The sequence below is a fragment of the Rhinopithecus bieti genome, unplaced genomic scaffold (assembly GCF_001698545.2).
Source record: "Rhinopithecus bieti isolate Rb0 unplaced genomic scaffold, ASM169854v2 scaffold_15087, whole genome shotgun sequence".
Classification (NCBI taxonomy): Eukaryota; Metazoa; Chordata; class Mammalia; order Primates; family Cercopithecidae; genus Rhinopithecus; species Rhinopithecus bieti.
Window position 1 is genome coordinate 1,521,015 of NW_016808547.1, and position 20,553 is coordinate 1,541,567.

Sequence of the window (20,553 nt, forward strand, 5' to 3'; positions counted from 1 at the left end):
ACACATAGTCATTCAGTGAAGACCGAAGGGTTTAACAATCATTAGGAACTTGCTTCTCTTGACACCCTCCTATAAACATAGATCTAGACAGTCTTTCCTTGCCAAGGGAAATCCAGTAAGCTTCTGCCCTTCAGTGACTTCCCTGTGCACTCAGAATAAAGCCCCAAATTGTACCATGGCCCCGCCCTCTCTCTCGAGCCCCATGCAGCTCTCCCATTCTCCACTTCAGCTACTCTGGCCTTTTGGTAGCTGGAACACACCATGCACCCCTCAACTTTATGTTCCCCTCTGGCAGTACTTCTCCCTAGGTAGCTTCTATTCTGTCTCAGCTCAGTCACTCATTCCTCTGGGAAGACTCCCATGCCTGTTTGTCTTTGCCAAATCTCCCTTTTCTATACTACCAGCACCTCCCATATCCCACTTTGATAGCAGTTGTCATCTTTCTATTTTGGAATTATATTTTGATTGGAATAATACTTTGGTGGATATCTATCTTCACTGCTGGACTGCAGGTTCCCTGAGGACAGGGAACACGTCTATCTTACTCACCATGCCGTATGCAAGCTTGGCACATTGTATGTGTTTCCTTCCTTCCTTCCTTCCTTCCTTCCTTCCTTCCTTCCTTCCTTCCTTCCTTCCTTCCTTCCTTCCTTCCTTCCTTCCCCTTTCTTTCTTTCTTTCTTTTTTTTTTTGTTTTTCAGACAGAGTCTCACTCTGTGCAGTGGCATGATCCTGGCTCACTGCAACCTCCGCCTCCCAGGTTCAAGCGATTCTCCTGCCTCAGCCTCCTGAGTAGCTGGGATTATAGGCACAAGCCACAATGCTTGGCTAATTTTTGTATTTTTAGTAGAGACGGGGTTTTACCATGCTGGCCAGGCTGCTCTCGAACTCTTGACCTTGTGATCCATTTGCTTCAGCATCCCAAAGTCCTGGGATTACAGGCGTGAGCCACCACGCCCGGCCTGTATGTGCTTTCTAATGGCTTGTTGAATACATGATGAAATGCTCCTGCCCACCTCCTCGTGGAGGAAGGGCGGGACAAGGCCACCTGCCCAGGCTAAGGGTGGGGGAAGTGTGCAACATGCACACTCACACCTTGAAGCACTGGAGACATGCACAGAAATAGCTGCAGGCCTATGACAGACCTCGGGTGTTCATTAATAATGATGATAGCCAGGTGTGGTGACTCATGCTTGTAATCCCGGCACTTTGGGAGGGCTGAACGGGGAGGATCACTTGAGCCCAGGATTTTGAGAACAGCCTGGGCAACATAGTGAGGCTCTGTCTCTATAAAGTAATAACAATAATAATAATGATAGAAATAGTTTGTTTCCCTCTCACTACAACAAAAGGAGCAGAATTGGTATAAATTGCTGTTAGCCACGCCCCTTCCTCCTTTCCCATCTTTAAGCATAGTTGCTAAATTATTACACCTAATGGTAATAATAAGAGCTAACACTCATTAAGCACTTACTGTGTGCTAGGCAATATTATAAGTGCCTCACATATACAAACTCCTTTAATCCTCACAATAATCCCATGAAGTAGTCACGATCATTATCTCCATTTTACAGATGAGGAAGCTGACATAAAGGAAGATGACTTAATTGTCTAAGGTCATACAGCAAAAAACTGGCATTCCTGGAACCCAAATCCCGGATGTCTGGTTCCAAAGCCCACATTCTTTATTCTATTCTGCCTCTGCCAAACAAAACCCAAGCCAAAAATGTCTTCTTCAAAACGTCTTTAGAGAATGTGACCAACAACATGTCCCAATTTACTATTAGGAGTCAAACTGCAAATAGCTGCACAGACAGCATCTTTGCATAAAACTGCTCCTAGCATTACTGCTGGCAAATTCCTCAGTGGTTCAGAACTACGAGAAAGTTGTCCCTCTTGGTCTTCTGGGCTCCTTGTTGCCTTCCTTTCAGTGGATGATAGTTAAGTAATTTGTGAAGTTTCTTTCTTTGCTCTGGCTGCCAAGGAGCTCAGAGATAAAGTTTATTGTCTATTTTAGTATCTTCTGCTCTTCCGCTAATCTTAGTCACCTCCCCCTCTGGTTTTGCTGAATTTATTCTCCTTCCATCTTTTTTACCTTCGTTGCCAGATTTACTTGGACTTGTGTTTATGGTAAGATACCCCAAAACCTTTTGCAAATAATGTAGGGGTTCAAACACTGTCATTTTAAAAAGCAGACTCTGCTACTTTGTCGAGGAACAAATGTCTAGTCATCTCGGCCTCTACCCACAAGCTGCTGTTTCTTTCCCTCTCTTTAGCTACACTCACCAAATTACCACCTGCCTCCAAAACACGTAAGCCTTCTTTTTCAGGTTCTGAAGTGTAAGGTGGGCACGCTGACATCACAGCCACATTGTTTGTGTACTGTCTCCGCCACATGACCTCTAGGGTCCACTTCCCCTATGAGTGAGATAAGAGGACTGAATTCCATCAATGTTCTCGGATTTTTTAAACTTTGCCACCACAGATTCTTCCACAAGCACATCTCAGGCAGCCAAAAAGATTATGTTGAATTTTATGTTCTGTGGGTTTGTTTCCAAAATAGTAGATATGGTGAGTATATTGGATATGCTTTCTCAATCCATGGTCTTTCTCCCAGTCCCATATTATAATACTCCTCCAGGTGCTATGGTCCTGTAGCATTTGATATTTTTAACACCCCTTATGTGTTGATTTCCCTTTCTTCTGGTAATACATACTAATTTTCCTTTGGGGAATGGCCATTTATCCCTTTGATGCAGTCTTAGAAGAACTTTCACTGATGGTTTTTGTCTTTCCTAGCCAAAGGGTGAGCACACAAGCCACCAGCCCAAGCAGATGCTCTCTCCCTGGAAGGTGAGTTTTGAGCACTGTGTCCCAGGGCCTAAGCATGGTTCTTAAAGATGATGCCTTAAGGATGCAGTCCATTAGTTCCTGCTACCCAGATCCCAGAAGCTACCCTGTTCCCTGCCCTTTGGAGGTTAGTTATTCAGCTTTTCCTTTAGTTCTCCAAGTTGAATAGCCCCTCAATAAATTCCTGTTTTGCTTAAGATAGTCAAGTTGGATTCTGTTACTTACAATCAAAGAAGTCTAATTGATACATAACTACCCCTACTAAGAATAATTGATCTGGATTATATTTGAAGTCTCTTTTTACCTTTAACAATCTGTGATTCCAGTAACCTCACACAACATAAGTTACAGGATATCTAAATCAAGATTTAGGAGAAGAAAAGAAAACCCCAAACCCACAGATAGAAGAGATTAAAATTTTGTAGTAGATTGAATAATTGTCTAACAAATATTCACTTCTTCCCCCTCAGACTTGATGAGAGATATATGCTTCCCTAGCCTCTTTGTGTTGTGCTTTACCATGTGATTTACTTTAGCCAGTGAAATGTGAGTGTGAGAATGTGCCATTTTTGAGCCTAGGCCTTAAGAGTTCTGTGTTTCTGCTCACCACTAGGAGTTTGCAACCTCCCCATGAGAAGAACATGTTTTGGGAAGAATGGGAGTCATATGGAAGTGACTTGAACCCAACTCTCAGCCTGGAGTCAGGCTCAGTCTAGAGAAGCTGAACCCTAGACAACCTGCAGATGCATGAGTAAGAAATAAAGACTTGTCATGAGGTTTTAAGATTTTTTTTTGTTATGCAGCATTATTACAGCCATAGCTGACTGATACAGATTTGTTGTAACTTCACTTTACTTTAAGCCTAACAATTTTCAGATTGATCCAGTCTACGAAGGGGTTAGTAAAAGTCCTACCTGCCACTTTGACCTGGTTGGGAGCGCAGGATCTGCAGGGAAGAACCTGGAACTCTTCTGCCTGGTACATGGAGTAATCAGTACTGGCAATGACCAAGGTATCTCCAGGCTTCCATGACTGTACATTATCCTCCAGGTTCAGAATGGTGCTGTTCACATTGGTGTCAATGGTGACTGTGAGTTTGGGCCTCACTGTAACCCAAAACAGGAAAGACTGAGATAAAGCCCTTTGCCCTTGGCAAACTTTTGGCTATCTCTTTTTTCCCTTCCCCTCCCTAAATAACTAAATGCCAGGTTTGCCTATCCAAAACCCAAATCACTAGCTTGCTCCATCCCACTCTTGGTAAAGGTTTTTGAAGTCAACAAAAACCCTACCAGAAAAGAGCCATTCATTAGCTCTGGGCAGAGGAATTTTCCACTAACTTCTTAGCTGGAGTTAAATGTGGCTGCCTCACCCCACCCACTTTGCTCAAGATGTAAAACAAATATAGTTCCTCTCAACTATTATTTTCAGTTGCCATAAACCTCTCCCCCTAAACTTTCATTCCTAATGACTGCCTTCTGGAGATGGCCAAGTGCCTCTGAGAACAACCCGACCATTTCCAATCTCTTCTAACAAGCACCTTAGGAACTGGGTTTAAAATAATAGCACCCAAAGAGGCAAAGAGCTGCACATCTCTGCAGGGGAGGACAGCTCTGTCCATCTGTACCTTGACTATCTTGGACCAGGCCCTTCCCTTTCCTGAAAGGCTTATGGGCAGGGTGGGGTTCTGCTGTCTTCTGCCAACTCCAAGGATCCTCCCACTGCTCCTGTGTCACAAAAGTGCTCTCCTTTGGGAGTACTGTCTCACTGAGATGTCTGGAGGTTGCCTGCATAGCTGCCAGTTCAAGCCACCGAGCCTTGTGTCCCCGACAAGGGGCTGCCAGTTCAAGGAACCGAACCCTGTGTCCCCGACAAGGGGCTGCTTACCAGGCTTCCCACAGAGGAACCGTACACGGTAGCTCCGGCAGGCTCTGCCCCGGTCATAGCAAGCAAACCTATAATCCTGGCCTTTTTTGTAGACAACCTCGGTGCTGAGGTTAACTCCATCCATTGTAGTGGCCTGGGAATGACACAGAAATTACAGAGCAAAGCCTTTTTTTTTATAAAGAAGGAAGGTGATGATTAATGTTCTAAACATATACTCAGAGGTCTAAAATTGTCCCTGCTGCAACACTATTTACAACTGCCTGAGATGATTATCCCAATGATTGCCCCCATCACTTTTGTTATGAGAAAGACAGCCTAAAGTCTTGGAATAGATAAATGCCTGGCTTGAGGTCCTACAGTACTCAATATTGAAACCAGTGATCTACTGCTTATGGCTGGGTGAACATTTTATGGAGCATCTACAATAAGTAACCACTCTTCTAGGCTCTGGGCTGGCCACTTTTTACAGTTTGCACCACCACTACCAGCACCATGAACAGTGGCCAACAAGCCAAACATGGTTCCACATCTCCTGGGGAGGAGTCTTTAAAAAATACTCATGCCCAGTCCCCATCCTTGGAGTCTCAGATTTGATTGTGTCTGAGGTGCAGCATGGAATCTGGACTTTTAAAAGTTGCCCAGGTGATTCTAATGGGCAAGAAAGTTTGAGAATCACTTGTGTAGTTATAAAGCTAGATGTTTACCTATATTATCTCATTTCATCTTCACAGCAAAACTATGAGGCTGCCGTTACTTTTACAGATAAGGAAACTCATCCTCAGAGAAGTTCAGTCACTTACCCTGGATCACAAAGTCAGTAGGTGGCAGAGCTAAAACTTGAACCCAGATTTATGTAACTACAACGCAACACTTCTAAGCCCCATCCACTCTTGCCCTAAGGTGGAAGCCACCTAATGTCTTTTGTTCAAATGTCTGCCTCCTCCCACATGATGGGCTCTGGGAGGGCAAGGAGCTGGTTTTTGCCCCCTTGTCCCCAGCATTCAGCCCAGGGCCTGGCACAGAGTGAGGTCTCAATGGATGAGGGCTGGCTGGTGAGCCGCCACAAGGCCAGGTGGAGAATTTAGGGAGCAGGCTCCCAGGAGGGCACGATCCCTGCCAGCTGGGGCCCATCCCAGAGCCAGGGTGTGTCTGCATCCTGACCGTGACTATCATTCAAAGACATGCAATTTAGAGCAAGGGCTGTAGCTGCTGTCATCTTTGGCATAGAGACCAAAGGGACCAGACTGGGGTAATAAGGAAGGAAAGTATAGCCGATCAAAAAAAAAAAAAAAGAGGAGACTTTTTAGGAAACATTGTTTTAAACCCAGCAGATCCATTATCTTTGGCTTGGAAGAAGAGCCATATGGATGTGAGTTCAGCCACGATTAAAACTCAGTCATTTTCTGCAAAAACGCATTCACACCCACTATCTCAGGAGGTCTCCGCAGCAGCCAGAGAGACAGGGGTTGCAGACTTGCTTTTAGACGGAGGTCAACGCTGATGGGGTTCAGATGTAAGCTCAAGGTCAGTTAAGGTAAGCACAGCTCCTCCGGCCTCCTGACGTTTTCCCCTGAGGCTAGCATTTTCTTCAATGGGAGACCCCCTAAGATTGAGAACTGAGCCTGAAAACATCATCGAAGGGAGCTGGAGATTTTTTCCAGGTGCAACATCCAACAATAATTCCAGGAGAACATTTACTCAATTCTGCTGCTTTTTCTTTTTTTCCTTTTTCTAACCTGAAGAATGATCTCAGTTTTGGATACGAAGAGTAAAAGGGAATCCATCGTCATTCAGAGAAACAGATCTTTAAGTAGACTTGAGTTTATTATTATTCCTGGTAATAATAATTAGTAACAAAATAATTATCAATATTATAACTAATAATAATTTTGTTTTATTTTATTTTATTTTATTTTATTTATTTTATTTATTTATTTATTTATTTATTTATTTATTTTGAGATGGAGCCTCACTCTGTTGCTCAGGCTGGAGTACAATGGCGCCATCTCAACTCACTGCAACCTCCACCTCTCGGGTTCAAGCGATTCTCCCACCTCAGCCACCCGAGTGGCTGGCATTACAGGCATCCGCCACCACACCCAGCTAATTTTTGCATTTTTAGTAGAGATAGGGTTTCATCAGGTTGGCCAGGCTGGTCTCAAACTCCTAACCTCAATTGATCCACCCACCTTGGCCTTCCAAAGTGCTTGGATTACAGGCGTGGGCCACTGTGTCCGGCCAATAAATTAATTTTAAATAATAAAAAATGTGTGGGCCACTTTTCAGTTTGCACACTTCGCTGCACTGAATCCACAAATCATGCCCATGAGGAAACAATTATTAGCCCTGTTTTTACTGTGAGGAAACTGAGGCACTAAGTAACATGACTGTGAGTGAGGTACCCAGGGCACAAAATTTAAGGCAGCACCCACTCTTGGGGTCATGCGAGTATTGAGTTGGCACTGGAGGGAGTGGGCTGCCTTAAATTTTGCACTGTGGGCACCTCACTTGCTGATATGCCAAACCTCACAAGTGGTAGAGCTGTGATCTCTCTGGCAGGCTTAGATCTCTCTGACTTCAAAATATGTTTTCGTTAGCATCAGGCCGACCTCTAGCCACTGCACCAGCTGCTGTGGGGAACACACAGACTGCCTGACGTCCCCAGAGAAATCTGAGTCCAGTAGATCCCACTGGCCTCGAAGGGTGGCTGGGTTTTAAGAGAGAAGGTGGGAGGCAAGAGAATTTTCAGCCAAGGAGAACTGAACGAAGGGCAAGACATAGAAACAATGTGTTTTTGTTATTATTATTTTTTTCAGAATCACAAAATATCAGATCTTGGAAACGCTTTTCTTAAGGTCAACTGTGCAGTCTTGCTGCTTCCCCTTTCTTCCCAACCTGCCTCCTCCAATCTTGCCTAGGTTGCAAATGTCCTTGACACTCCCTGGCCCAGAGGATCTGGCTATGTCAGTGCATGGCAGGTATCCCGGGACCCACTGTGTATGACACAGAGTTGGGCACTGGGGGCAGACACAAGCAGGAAGAGGAGCACATAAGAGCTCAGGGCCTGGGGAGGTGAGAGGCACCAGGTGACCAGAGAAAAACTGCATTTTGCAATAGTGGCAAAATGAGCATGTGGGAAGTTCTGTTTCATCTTAGTCTCTCCCTGGGTTAATTAACTAGGTCATTTAGCTTTTGGCTGATGCGTTTGTCACCTGCTAAAAAGGAGGAAATCCTGCTTCTCTCACCTCTTGTGACCATAAACAAGACTGGCTTTGTTTTTCTGGCCTTGGAAACATCCAGGAGCATATTCTGCATCACCATTTTTACCTTTGATGAGTATGAAGAGATGCTCTAGCTAAGTCTGGGGATGACCATTGATTAAAGATTGGTAGCGAGAATTAGGAGTAAGACCCATCTCTCCAGCCTGGCAACATCTTCTCGTCGGTAGAGATGGAGGTTTGAATTCACCCTTGGAGGCACATGACTCTTACCTTTTAGATGACCATCTCCATAGACCTTGGTTTTGCCAAGAAAAAGCCAAAGGTCTTATTAGGGAATTGGGAGTTCTGAATGCTTTCGTTGTGGGAAGACATCCCTAAGCTTCTGAGTAAGGGGACCACACTGCTGTTGGATCTTCTATTCTCTGAACCTCAAATAATGGAGAACTCGAACTTGGGGAATGTATTGTCAAGGGAACTCTTTTTATTGGAAGAAAACTAGGCCTTGCAATATGGCAACAGACTAATAGCTATAGAGTGTAGGGTTGGGTCCCTATGAAGGGTCTTGGCTTTCGGAGCTCTCAGCCTGGGTTTAATTGTGTTTTGGGACATTCAAGGAAGGGCCTGTGTCTGTGCTGGGAGCAAAGTAAATGCAAGAGTGGAGAATATCTAAGGAATGCTGTTTTCCTGGCACCGAGAGGTGGTCTTCCAATCAACAATGTCTGGAGCCAGACAACTGGCGGAGCAAACACCGGGAAAGATTTGTAGACCATGTAAGCATTCCTTGAGCATTTCCAGAAGTATTTGGAGAGGGGAGGTTGGTAAAGAGCTAGACTTCCTGTGGTCAAGTGAACTGGAGGGATAAGATTATGGCTATTTCAGAATTAAAACTGGAACATTCAAGGTTACGAGAGAAAATTAAAATTAAATCTGGAAAGAATGTGCTGTGGGGATCCGTGCTTTTGATTCTGTTGGACCCAAGGAGAATCTGCAACTTGAAACTTAATCTGGGTAAATCCTTCTCAATAACATTGAAGCCATGTGAAGGGAAGAGCCTTAGCCAAATTATGAGAAAGTTTTCCTCAGCCTTTGCTAAGTGCAGAACAGAGGCTCCTCCCTTGGATAAGGGGTCCTTCCTACAATGCAAGACAGAGGGCAGACGTTCTGACCAGGTTGGTGTGGCGGGGTGAAAGCACAGACAGATGGCCTGGGACTCGAGCTGACCTGGGACGTGAGCTTTGATATTCTAGGAAAAAGTGTTGTACAAATGTGGTAGCTATTTTTATTGGCTGAAGGAGGATAAAATGGGCGGAAATGGCCTTTCTCAAATGCCTTTTTTTTTTTTTTGGAGTCGGAGTCTTGCTCTGTCACCCAGGCTGGAGTACAGTGGAGTGATCTCAGCTCACTGCAACCTCCACCTCCTAGCTTTAAGCAATTCTCCTGCCTCAGACCCCTGAGTAGCTGGGACTACAGGCACCCGCCACCACACCAAGCTAATTTTTTTTTTCCGTATTTTTAGTCGAGAGGGGTTTCACCATACTGACCAGGCTGGTCTCTAACTCCTGACCTCAAGTGATCTGCCCACAGCCTCCCAAAGTGCTGAGATTACAGCCATGATCCACTGAGCCCAGATCAAATGACTTCTAATTCTCTATCAAGCATTTAAGCAGCCTCAAATCTTGTCTTGGAATGAGACTGGGCATAAGGAAATAAATCTCATTTACCTTGCCTATTTCTGCTGTCTCTCCTGTTGTTCCCAAAGCCCAGTATGCCAATGGCTCAGCTGGTGAATGGTGAGGGCTGTGTATTTACTCAACACTTTCTTGATGGATGGGGCCAACTGAGAACATCAAGGTCCCCTTCAGATGGAATTAACTCCAATGAAGATTTTGAGCAAACACTGTCCATTCTATGAATGCTGGCTTTGATTTACCTCAGTCGAGAATAAGGCCGTGCGTGTGTTCTACATCTGGGCTGGCCTGGCCTGCACCCCAAATCCTAGCTGCATCCTGTGCACTCAAGGTCCCTAAGGAAATTGACTGGGAAGTGAGGCTGGGGAGGCCAAACCCATCCCTGTGGTGGGGGCACACTCAGCCATGGCTGAAGAAGCAAGTTAAAGAGAAGGAACTCAGAAGCTGGACCCAGGAGAGAATCTGAGCCCTGGTTTTTGGGCAGATAGTAAGCCTCTGCTTCAGTCTCTAAAGTGGGAACAGTACTCTTTAACTGACCTACCTCACAGGAGGGTCATGAGAATCACAGCACCCAAGTGGCAAGAATGTCTGTGATCTATAGAGTCCTCTTCAAAACAACACATTTCTATGTTCTATTTTTGCTGTGAGTTTGGTACCTGTATATCAATGGGACGATTGCAGATTTTTCCTGGGTGAGCTTTCCAGAGGTCCGAAATTTTATCCCCACCTTTAGTCTGAGATACTTTATCATGATCGAACCACTCCGTCCACTCCACATCTAGGCAGAAAGCAAACAGCACAGTCAGACAGGAGGTTGCCTGTGAGGGCAAGTCACACTCTGTGTCTCCAAGCGTCCTCAGCACCATGGGAACTGAATATTATCTGTCTGTGGTTGCACCAGGCTGGGGCATGGATGGCTCTAATCAATCTGCCTACACTCCCACGTTTTAATCAAAAAATGAGTTTCTCTTAATGAGTTTCTTACTTTTATAAAAGCAATTTGTATTCTCTGTTATTGCAAAAGCAAATAAACCAAGAGAAAAGAAAGAAAATCCGTCTGTAAACCCATTATCCAAGGACTGCAACTAGGATTGCTGCTTTCTGTAGTCCTTGAGTATGGGCTCTTTGAAGGGCAGATTCTATTCCTATCTGCATTTCCTGTTCAGTGCCATTGCCTGCCACATCAAAGATATTCTGTGAACTAAGCTGAATGCCACAGACCCTAACTGAGGTGAAACTGAAATCTTAGCCAGAGGACAACATCCTTCTGGGCTATGGGCTAAAGTGGCTTGACTAATTAAAGACAATATTTGGTTGCACATTTTTAATTGATTCTGCAAAAATTAAAGTGGTCCTACTGGTACAAGAGATAAATCCTAGTTCTGCAAAAGACAGTGATTTCTGGTCTTCTATCCCACTCTTAGGGGTCACCAAATTGTCTGAAACTCCTCACCTTGAACCCACTCGCTGGACAAAGAAACATTGAAATATTCTCCATGCTCGGTCTGGAACAATTTGAATACCCGGGCAGCAGCAGAGCCTCGATGTCCTGTCAGAGAAACCAGACCCTTTAGGAGCTGGACAGACCCCCAAATTAAAAAAGCTATGATTCCAAGGCAAGGAAATCCCCCTACACACATGGACATTGACTCAGTTCTTTAAAAATTTTTTTTAAGTAGATAAAAGAAAATCAGGACATTCATTCACTTGGGAAGCAGATTATTATCCATTCTTTTGCTTCAGTTTTGACAGTTTAGTTTCAGCCTCCCAACAAATTCAGACTGTAGAACTCTAGCATGTCTCACGGTCTGAATTCTTCCTTGGCATTAGAACTGCAGTGCTTCCCGCAGCCTTTGCTGGGCAAAGAAGGCTACCACTGTGTCCTGAAAACCCATCTAAAGTGTTGTTTTAGCTCTTTTAATTTTACTTTTATTTTTTATTTTTTTGAGACGGGGTCTCTCTCTGTCACCCAGGCTGGAGTGCAGTGGTGTGACCTCCTCCCAAGTAGCTGGGACTGCAGGCTCCCGCCACTATGCCTGGCTAATTTTTTTTTTTTTTTTTCGTGTTTTAGTAGAGATAGGGTTTTACCATATTGGCTAGGGTGGTCTCGAACTCCTGATCTCAAGTGATCCACCCGCCTCAGCCTTCCCAAATGCTGGGATTACAAGCGTGAACCATCACACCCGGCCTCGTTTTAGCTCTTAAAGTACCAACCCTGCTGGCTCTATCTCCGTTCTTATCTTTTCTATGCCAATTCTAGGTTTTAGATTAAGTCAATGAAGATTTCCATGAAAAGGTAAATATTATCGCAAGTGATGGGTCTTTGGCCAGCATTGGCCTTTGCCACTTCCATGTAAGGTGGCCAGTTAAGCGGCTACTCACTCATCTAGGCATTGGGAGCTGGACAATCATGCTCAGAGACAAGTGAGCTGTTCAGAAATGCCCTGCACCTCTTGGTCAGAGAGACACTGGAGGGAATCAGGCCTCCAGCCAGCTATGTATTACCATGATATTCAATATGGTCTTCCACTGAAGAAGATGGATTTCCTTTCACAGTTAGAAAACTCCAAGGGTGTCTGAAAAAAAGAAACAAATAACAAAAAGTAAAGCTCTGCACAAGTCTGAACCTGCACAGGGTGTGGGGGGATGGAGCAGAGTTGAAGCAGCATCAGGTGGAAGAGGGTCCCTCCCTGCTGTTTGGGGGAAATTCATTCACTTGCTGGGCTTCTCTTCTCCAGAAGCAGCACCTTTCTTTGCAAGCACTCCTCTGGGCTTCCTCGCTCGCTGGCCTGCCTGATGTTTGCTCCCTGTGAGTCTCTTCAGCTCCATTCTGGCAGGAGATGGGAGTATGAATCACAAATAAACAAACAAGCCAACAGACCTACCATACCTCCCGCCAAGCTCAATTGTGTCCTGAAGCAAGTGCTTGGATACCTTCAGGAAAACATGTTCCAAGAGAGAAAGGTTATTTCTCTCATGCTCAGCTCCCCTAGAGTTGAACTTGAGGAAAATACCAGAGGCTAATGTGACTGACTACCCTAGCCATCTGCCTTGGGCCGTGGAAAGGAGAGAAGTCTCTCTTCTTAATGGGGAGGGAAGCAAAAAATGGTTTAAGGTTTTCAAAAATTGTACGTCCATCTTTCCTCCATGAAAGCATGTGCTGCTTTAGGGCAGGAAGGTTTTCTTACCCCATTTTGTTTTAGGCATTTTGCATAATGCCTAACGCAGTAATGGGGTTCAGGACATGCTACCCCCCAAAATGGCAACTTGGCATATTGAATATTTCAAGCTCAAGGAATTTGTGAAATGGCAGGAAGGAGTTTCTAACTTTCCCCTGAAGCAGGTCTTAGACCTTTATGTGGGAGGGCCTTCCTTATTCTGAGAAAAAGATCATCCTTATCCCCAAACACAGAAGGAAGCCAAGAGGAAGCTGAAGGAACAGAGACCTTGCTAAGTTTCCCCTGTTTACTGTGCGTAACTCAAGCCCCTTGTCCTACCACATTTTCCCACAGCTCTCCACTTCATCAAACTTCGTGTACAGACACTCAGGTTTAACTGTTTCTTTGGGTCCTTGTTTCCTTATGAAGGCTCCTGTGTTGTGTAAAACTTACTACATTTGTGTGCTTTTCTCCTGTTAATCAGTGATTTGTTGCAGGTGCTCCAGCCAAGAACTTAGAAGAGTAGAAGGAAAGAGGTTTTCCTTTCCTACAGCAGCCCTCTCTTACTATAAGCCATCAATCGATTTTGGTGCTGAATAGCTCTCATTATTCTTGTTTTGATCTCTTGTCTTGGAAAATGAGTCACTATTGAATGGTGTTTAACTGAGGTTGGGGATTTGACTGTCCACTTTCCTGCTTAAATCCTTCAGTAGTTCCCCATTGCCCTTTGGATAAAATCCAAGCTCCTTGGCACAGAATCAAAGGTCCTCTGCTCCCGCCCTCCTCCAGCCTCACCTCTCATCCCTTGCCCTCTCTCATATACTACCACTGCCTGACCATCCCCACCTTCTTTGGGAGAGGCATACTTTTGCCCCTGGGCCTCCGAAGCTGCTGATCTCTCTATGGGAACTTTCTTGGTCTCATCCTCATGTGTTCATCTGCACTAAACTCCACTTGCCCGCTCTGTTGCTCTCTCATGCCCCGTCACCAATTTCCATTCATACCTTCCCCCGAGAGCTCAGGACACCTGGTCTAACCGAGTACCTCCCACCAGTATGTGTTCAATAATCATTTCCTGAATGTGTGAACAAATGAAGGGTCCAAGTTTCAGTTCTCCTACTGATTTTCGATGCTTTAAGTTTATCACTCAAAGAATGTCTCTATACAAATGAGGTGTGGACATGTAATTCCTGCCTACATATCTCCTCTGCCCATGTGAACCGCCCTAGCAAAAGATGGCGAGTGCCCATCTTTCCAGTGGCTCTTGATTATAAGGAGAAAATAGTTGTTAACATTTATGGAGTGTTTATTCTGTGCCAGACATAATGAAAAATATTTTGCTCATATTATCACATTTAATTGTCCCATAGTCCTTTGAGATAGCTGCTGGTATATCCTATTTTACAGACTCAGGACCAGGCAAAGAGAATGAGTCACTTGCCCGCAGTCACACCTCCTAGGAGGTGCAATCCAGACTCAAACTCAGGCCACTGGATGCCAGATCTTGGGCCCTTAGCCACTTTCGTCTTCTGCTGAGGCCCTAAGTAGTCAGCTTCCTGGTGTTTCTAACTCTCACTGTAAATTAATAAACTGGCCTTTTGGTTTATAAAACAACAGAATGGAAGTGCACTTAGTGTTTGATAACAAAGGAGACTTGCAATGCCAAGGTATCACTGTCATCTTTGGCTGCTTAAGTTTCCTGCTTGAGTTTCCCATCCAGAAGAAGTAGTCTCTGGGCTGTCGGAGAATGCACTCTGGAACCTGGAGCACTCCTCCCTTGCCCAGGGAATTTCTGCCCAGCCAGCAAAATTGCTTTGCTCCAAGCCCAGAAAAGTCTCTGGCTTCCCTCTGATCTTGCTCCCAGATGCAGGAAGCTGATGTGGGGAGCATCATAATCTCTAAGCAGCCGTGGGACAGATAACCTCAACTTTCCACTGAGCTGAGATTTGATTCAACATGATGAAAAGGCATGCTTACCATGGACACCGGGAGGGGAACAACACACACTGGGGCCTGGCAGGGGCGGGGGCAGAGGGAGGGAGAGGATCAGGACAAATAGCTAATGGATGCTGGGCTTAATACCCCGGTGATGGGTTGATAGGTGCAGAAAACCATCACGGCACATGTTTACCTATGTAACAAACCTGCACATCCTGCACATGCATCCCAGAACTTTAAATTAAATTAAACTTTTTGTAAAAGATGTGTTTACTATGGGGCAAGTAGCATCCTCTTGGTGCCAATGTGTGTGCATGCCAATGTCAGGCATGATGCTGCACTCCAAGGCAAACAAAACACACACTAGAACATGTCAAAGGGCTGCTTCTCCTTGGGCATTTGCCTCAGCAGAAGCATTTCACATAATCTTTGAAAAACTATCTGCCAATCCCCAAGCCATGACATGATCCCTTTGCCAAAGAAAGGGAAAATGAATATTAGTTGTGCATTGGAGGCATGGCTCTTACACACAGTAGATACTCACTTAGTATTTTGTAAGTGGCTGGCTGAATGAATGAGTTCATATAAACACAGAGCTTTTGTGTTTTTTGAGTGAACTATGCTTGTAAGAAAAAACAAGCTTTCTTTAAGAACAATTCCCAAATATGCCAAATGCAGATGTCAAATGCAAATGCCTGTATCTACCAGGTCATTTAGGATGGTACGGCTATGGGGAGGGGAGATGGGAAAGGTAAATTCTCAGTGGGATAGGGTGGCTTCAATATTCCAGAGCCCAGTGGAAGCTGAAGTGAGGGGCAGTACCTAAATCCAAGGTGCAGGAAGTGTTTGCTTCCCAATTTGGTCATTGCCTTCCTGGCCATGTCATCCAGATTTCGAGAACCTTCATCATTCACTGCAACAGAAAGGATCCTGCCATCGGGCACCGCGTTCAAATACTGGACCAGACGTTCACTCTCTTTCTTGGATCTATAGGTGTCAAACCTAAAAAGGGCAGAGAGAAGAGATCTGAATAGTCTTGACAGACGCCAAAACAGAGAACTCTAAGCACATGTCTGTGCTGCAACAACTAACATGCTATCCGATGATCCCAGGGCTACAATTCTTAAAGAAGGAAGCCTTTTCTTTAAAGAGCAAGCATGTTTCGTTATTTTGCATACCATACAGGGATAGCCAAGAAGAAGGGCTATGACTTGACCATAATGTTCATTCGCTAAGTAAAATGCCAAAGAAATGATTGCAGCAGTGAAGACTTCAAGCTCCAGGATGTTGAGTGGGTCACATACTTGAGGTCTAGGCCTTTTGATGTTCCCTTTTCATCCTGGAGGCAGAGGATCATGCCTCTTGCAAGAGCCTGACTTTAGGAGATAGTTCAGATAGCTAGGTCATTAGGAATTTATATCTCTGATCCAGACTAAAACACCAGTCCTAGAATTCTTGGAAATCCCTTCTCCCACCCCTAGAGCAGCTTGCAGAGAGTTACTTGCAGAGATCCAACTTAAAGTTTATTTATTGACCTGTTAATGATTCTTATGATAATGTATCTTAGAATCATTAAAATGTAATCTTGATTCACACAGTAGCAGTCATATAACATTTGAGTATTGTAAATGTTGTTGCATTGTTATTTTCTCCTGTTTACTTTTTAAAAATTATTTTTACTTTATTAATTTAATAAATTTTAATAAAGTAAATTAATTTAATAGTTTAATAAAGTAAAAATTATTTTACTTTATTGTGGTAAGAACACTTACGTTGAGATCCACCCTCTTAAAATTTTAAGTGTACCGTACAGTATCGTGCAATGTTAGACAGCAGATCTCTTATAAGAGCAAGAACTAATAATCTCCAAATTGACTGATAACCTACCCTCATGCACATAAAATATCCATGAAATACAAATCACACACAAAAATCTATACTCCTGGTGAAAATAATTTACAAAGCAAAGACACAATTTTGTAATGATTCAAACTCTTCCCCATGTAAGGATAAAGATTTTATGCAATTACAGTGGAAATTCCTAAAGAATATGTCTTGGAACTTAAGGAAAACAGTTCTAAAATGAATCTGGAAAAGTAATCTAAGGAGGTTTTTGGAAAAGAAAAACAATGTTGGTACCAGTGGTAGCTGGATAGCTGCTCCTGGGTCCTCACACTTGTTTCTAACTGTGGCACAATCTGGTCCAGTCCCACCTAAGCTCTCACCCTCCGCTGACCTTCCCCAGGAAGCTCCTGCTACAAGCCTAGTGCTTCTCAGTGACCACCTCACCCACCCACTCCTGTCTTCATCATTCCTTCCCACCTTTTCTCTACCTGATCAAACACCTACTACCTTTCAAGAGCTGACCTAAGTTCCTGCTTCTCTGAGTGACCTTCTCAGATGACTTATGCTTGCATTTACGTGTGTGTGTGTGTCTGTGCGAGCGTGTGTGCTTATTAATATCTTTACTCATACACATTCATCTATCAGATTATTGAGATCTCCAACACATACTTTAGGCAAAAGATATTCGGAACAGACATTCTGTCCTTGCCATCTCCACAGCATCTGTCCAGATCACTTCTCATTAACAGATCAGTAAATAAACTTTAAGTTGGATCTCTGCAAGTAACAGTGTTGTACTTAAGAAACAGCACCAAAAAGATCAGCACACAATTGAAGAGGCCATCCTCTCTAGTATGAAGGCAGGGGCTCCCTGACATACTTTGTGTCAATCAAGGCGTCAGCTGTTTCCTGTGGGCTCAACCTTGCTCAGTCTCAGGGCAAGGCAAATGGCTGTCACTAGGCAGCCCATGGAGGCAATACAGGCACACCTGGGTTTGAATCCCATCTCCTACACTTTCCATCCTTGTGACTGAGTAAATTTAGCCCGTGAGCCTCAGTGCTTTCATGTGTATAAGGTGGATAATAACAGAACCTGCCTCACAGAATTTTGATGAAGATTGAAGCATATTTGACAGGTAAAGTGATGAACAGTGTTTTGTGGGGAGAAAGTCCAGTGACTATTAAAGGTACTAATGTTTACCAGCAATGTTGGGTGTCTCTGAGCACCAGCAGGCACTTCAGCTCCTGCCTACCCTGTCCCTGACCACAGCTGGCTCCTGCTGCCTTCATGGTGACACCCACAGCTTGGGCCCTGTTCTTGAGGAATGCCTGTCTCCCTCCCCGAGCAGCCCCAGGATAGCTCTGTCTCTGCTTGTCTACCACACCTCTGTCCTTCCCTCTGAAGGGCCAGGATGAGAGCCCCTGGGATTGCAGGGCAGGTCCAGCCTTGGCAGAATCTGCCAGCTTACACCTGCCCATGCTGCCTTCCAAACGTCTCACAGGTACATCCACTAACCGTCATTCCTTTTGGGTCTCACCACTGCCATGTCTTGCCTAGACCACAGCAGAAGCTTCCTAACCCCCTGCACCGTGTTTGCTTTTGCCTCCACAATTAAAACCATTCTCTACATAGCAGCCAGAAAGTTCTTTTAAATCAGCTCACGCTCTTCTTAATGCCTTTCAGTGACTTTGCATCCCACTTAGAAGAAAACCCACCTCCTTACCGTGGCCTCCGAGGTCCTGTCCCATCCCCATCTGTAACTCCCAAGTGACTGTGTGCTGCTCTTGCGCCACTCGCAGTGCTCCCACCACTCTAATGGCGTTTCCTTCATTTGAGAATGTCATGCCCTTTCATACCTCTGGCCTTCTGCACTTGTTCTCTCTCTTGAACACTCTTTCCCTGACATAGCCTCACCCTTCATTTCTCAGCTCACATGTTGCGTCCTTACACTGCCCTTCCCTGACCACCCTATCCAAAGTGGTCTTCCCTAGTTACACTCTAGCATCTCTGTCTTTTTTCCCACCTACTACCAATTATCACAATCTGAAACCACGTTATGTATACGTATGTGTGTATGCTTGCTCCTCTTCAATACAGCATCATTGGGCCAACACCTGGGGAAGGACAGAACTCCTTGAAGGCAGGGATTTCCGTCTGTTTCATTCATGCTGTTCTCCCAGCACCTAGAGCAGCACCTGGCCAGGAAGCACACTCAATAAGCGTACTTTGAATGAATGAGTATACGTTTAAGTGAAGGCAAACCTTACCGGTCAGAATGGATGACTGTGCCTGATTTGGGGTCGATGACGTGAACAATAACTCCACGGTGGCCCCAGCTCCTTTCAAAAAAATAGCCTCCTTCTGCCATGCCACCTGGGTGAAGGGTCTTGTTCAGAAATGTCCAGGAGAGCTTTTTCTGTCCATGCAACTCAAGAGTGCCTCCTCTACCGACCCCAATGTACTTCAGACCATAGTAAGGATCTGGCTGGATACCTTCATCAGCCCTGCAAGAGAAAACAGCTCCCCAAAGTTGGCTGACACATCTCTTTTACTGGATACTGAACTCAGAGGGAACCTAGGAGTCACAGCTCAGCTCCCTGACTCCCCACCATAGCCATCATAGAACCAGTTACACTTTTATCACCTAAGGTCAGTAAAAATAACACTAGCGGCAGGGCATGGTGGGTCATGCCTGTAATCCCAGCACGTTGAGAGGCCGAGGCGGGCAGATCACTTGAGGTCAGGAGTTCAAGACCAGCCTGGCCAACATGGTGAAACTCCATCTTTTCTAAAAATATAAGAATCAGCCAGGTGTGGTGGAACATGCCTGTAGTTCCAGCTGTTTGGGAGGCTGAGGCACCAGAATTGCTTGAACCAGGAAGCAGAGGTTGTGGTGAGTTGAGATCATGCCACTGCCCTCCAGCCGGGGCCACAGAGCAAGACTCCATCTCAAAGCAACAACAACAATAACAACAAAAACATTAGCAACCCAATCTTCCTAAGCCAGACCAAAATAAAGCTCTCAGGGCCAAGCAGAAGTGCCAATTATTAGTTCACAGGTTGGCACGTCTTTCATTCAGTTTAAGTGTTTTATATTTTGGTCCATATCAGACGCGGAATCACCTGGACATGAACTGCATACCCTTGTGCATTCCTGGCTCTCACTTCTTAGCACTCTCAATTGTTTAAAGAGGGAACACAGCCAGGGAGCAAGTACCACCTGGAATTTTCCTGTATCTTGTCCATCGTAGCCTATTATATAAACACTTGCAGAGCCTCCCTGAACATGATATGATTGGAAGGTAGCTGAAAGGCTGGCAGACCCGTCTCTAAAACAAGTATAGCATCCAGGCCACTATAAATAACATGCCTCATGGACTTCAGCTCTCCCAAATCACCATGTCTGTCTTGTTCATGATCCCCATCTGGCAGGACAGAATGATTCCTATCTTACAGGCAAGTCTTGCCCTCTTGCCTCTCTCTCTGTCTTGGAAAGCCTCCCTCTTGTCAGATCCACGGGTGGCATTTGATCTGTAGGAGTGATCTACGCACCTTCCATACAAAATGATGGTGAAATTGCCCTGGAAAGGGCAGAGGGCACTCCCAGCATGCAGCTCTCCTCCGTTGTCAATCAGGATGTGCCGGGTTCGCAAAACAATTGGCTCATTGTGGTCTTTAATGACTAGCTTGCCTGAAGAGGTAGCATTGGGGGAGGTTTTAATAACACAATGTTAAGGGTAAGGTTATATCAGAGCCAAGGGCAGACTCCCTAAGCACCCCCCATCTCACTGGGACAGGCAAAAAGGCACATCTTCCAAACATTTCTCTGCTTGGTGTATTTACAAGTACAGTCATCCCTCAGTATCTGAAGGGAATTGGTTCCAGCACCTCCCACAGATACCAAACTCCATGAACGCTCCAGTCCCTGGTTCAAATGGCATAGTATTTGCATATTTGCATCTAACCTA

At 44.9% G+C, this 20,553-nt stretch overlaps 1 protein-coding gene across 2 annotated transcripts in view; it reads right to left on the reverse strand.

Moving 5' to 3' along the window:
• Nucleotides 1-20,553, reverse strand: part of CEMIP (cell migration inducing hyaluronidase 1) — a 172,571-nt gene that overhangs the window by 52,036 nt on the left and 99,982 nt on the right. For both annotated transcript variants that reach the window (XM_017886830.1, XM_017886831.1), the window contains 8 exons: nt 20,138-20,276; nt 18,853-19,089; nt 15,562-15,741; nt 12,149-12,219; nt 11,097-11,192; nt 10,300-10,421; nt 4,735-4,867; nt 3,765-3,956 (listed from right to left, as the gene is read on the reverse strand). In XM_017886830.1, the coding sequence (XP_017742319.1) occupies nt 3,765-3,956; nt 4,735-4,867; nt 10,300-10,421; nt 11,097-11,192; nt 12,149-12,219; nt 15,562-15,741; nt 18,853-19,089; nt 20,138-20,276 (1,170 nt within the window). The remainder of the gene's footprint in view (nt 1-3,764; nt 3,957-4,734; nt 4,868-10,299; nt 10,422-11,096; nt 11,193-12,148; nt 12,220-15,561; nt 15,742-18,852; nt 19,090-20,137; nt 20,277-20,553) is intronic.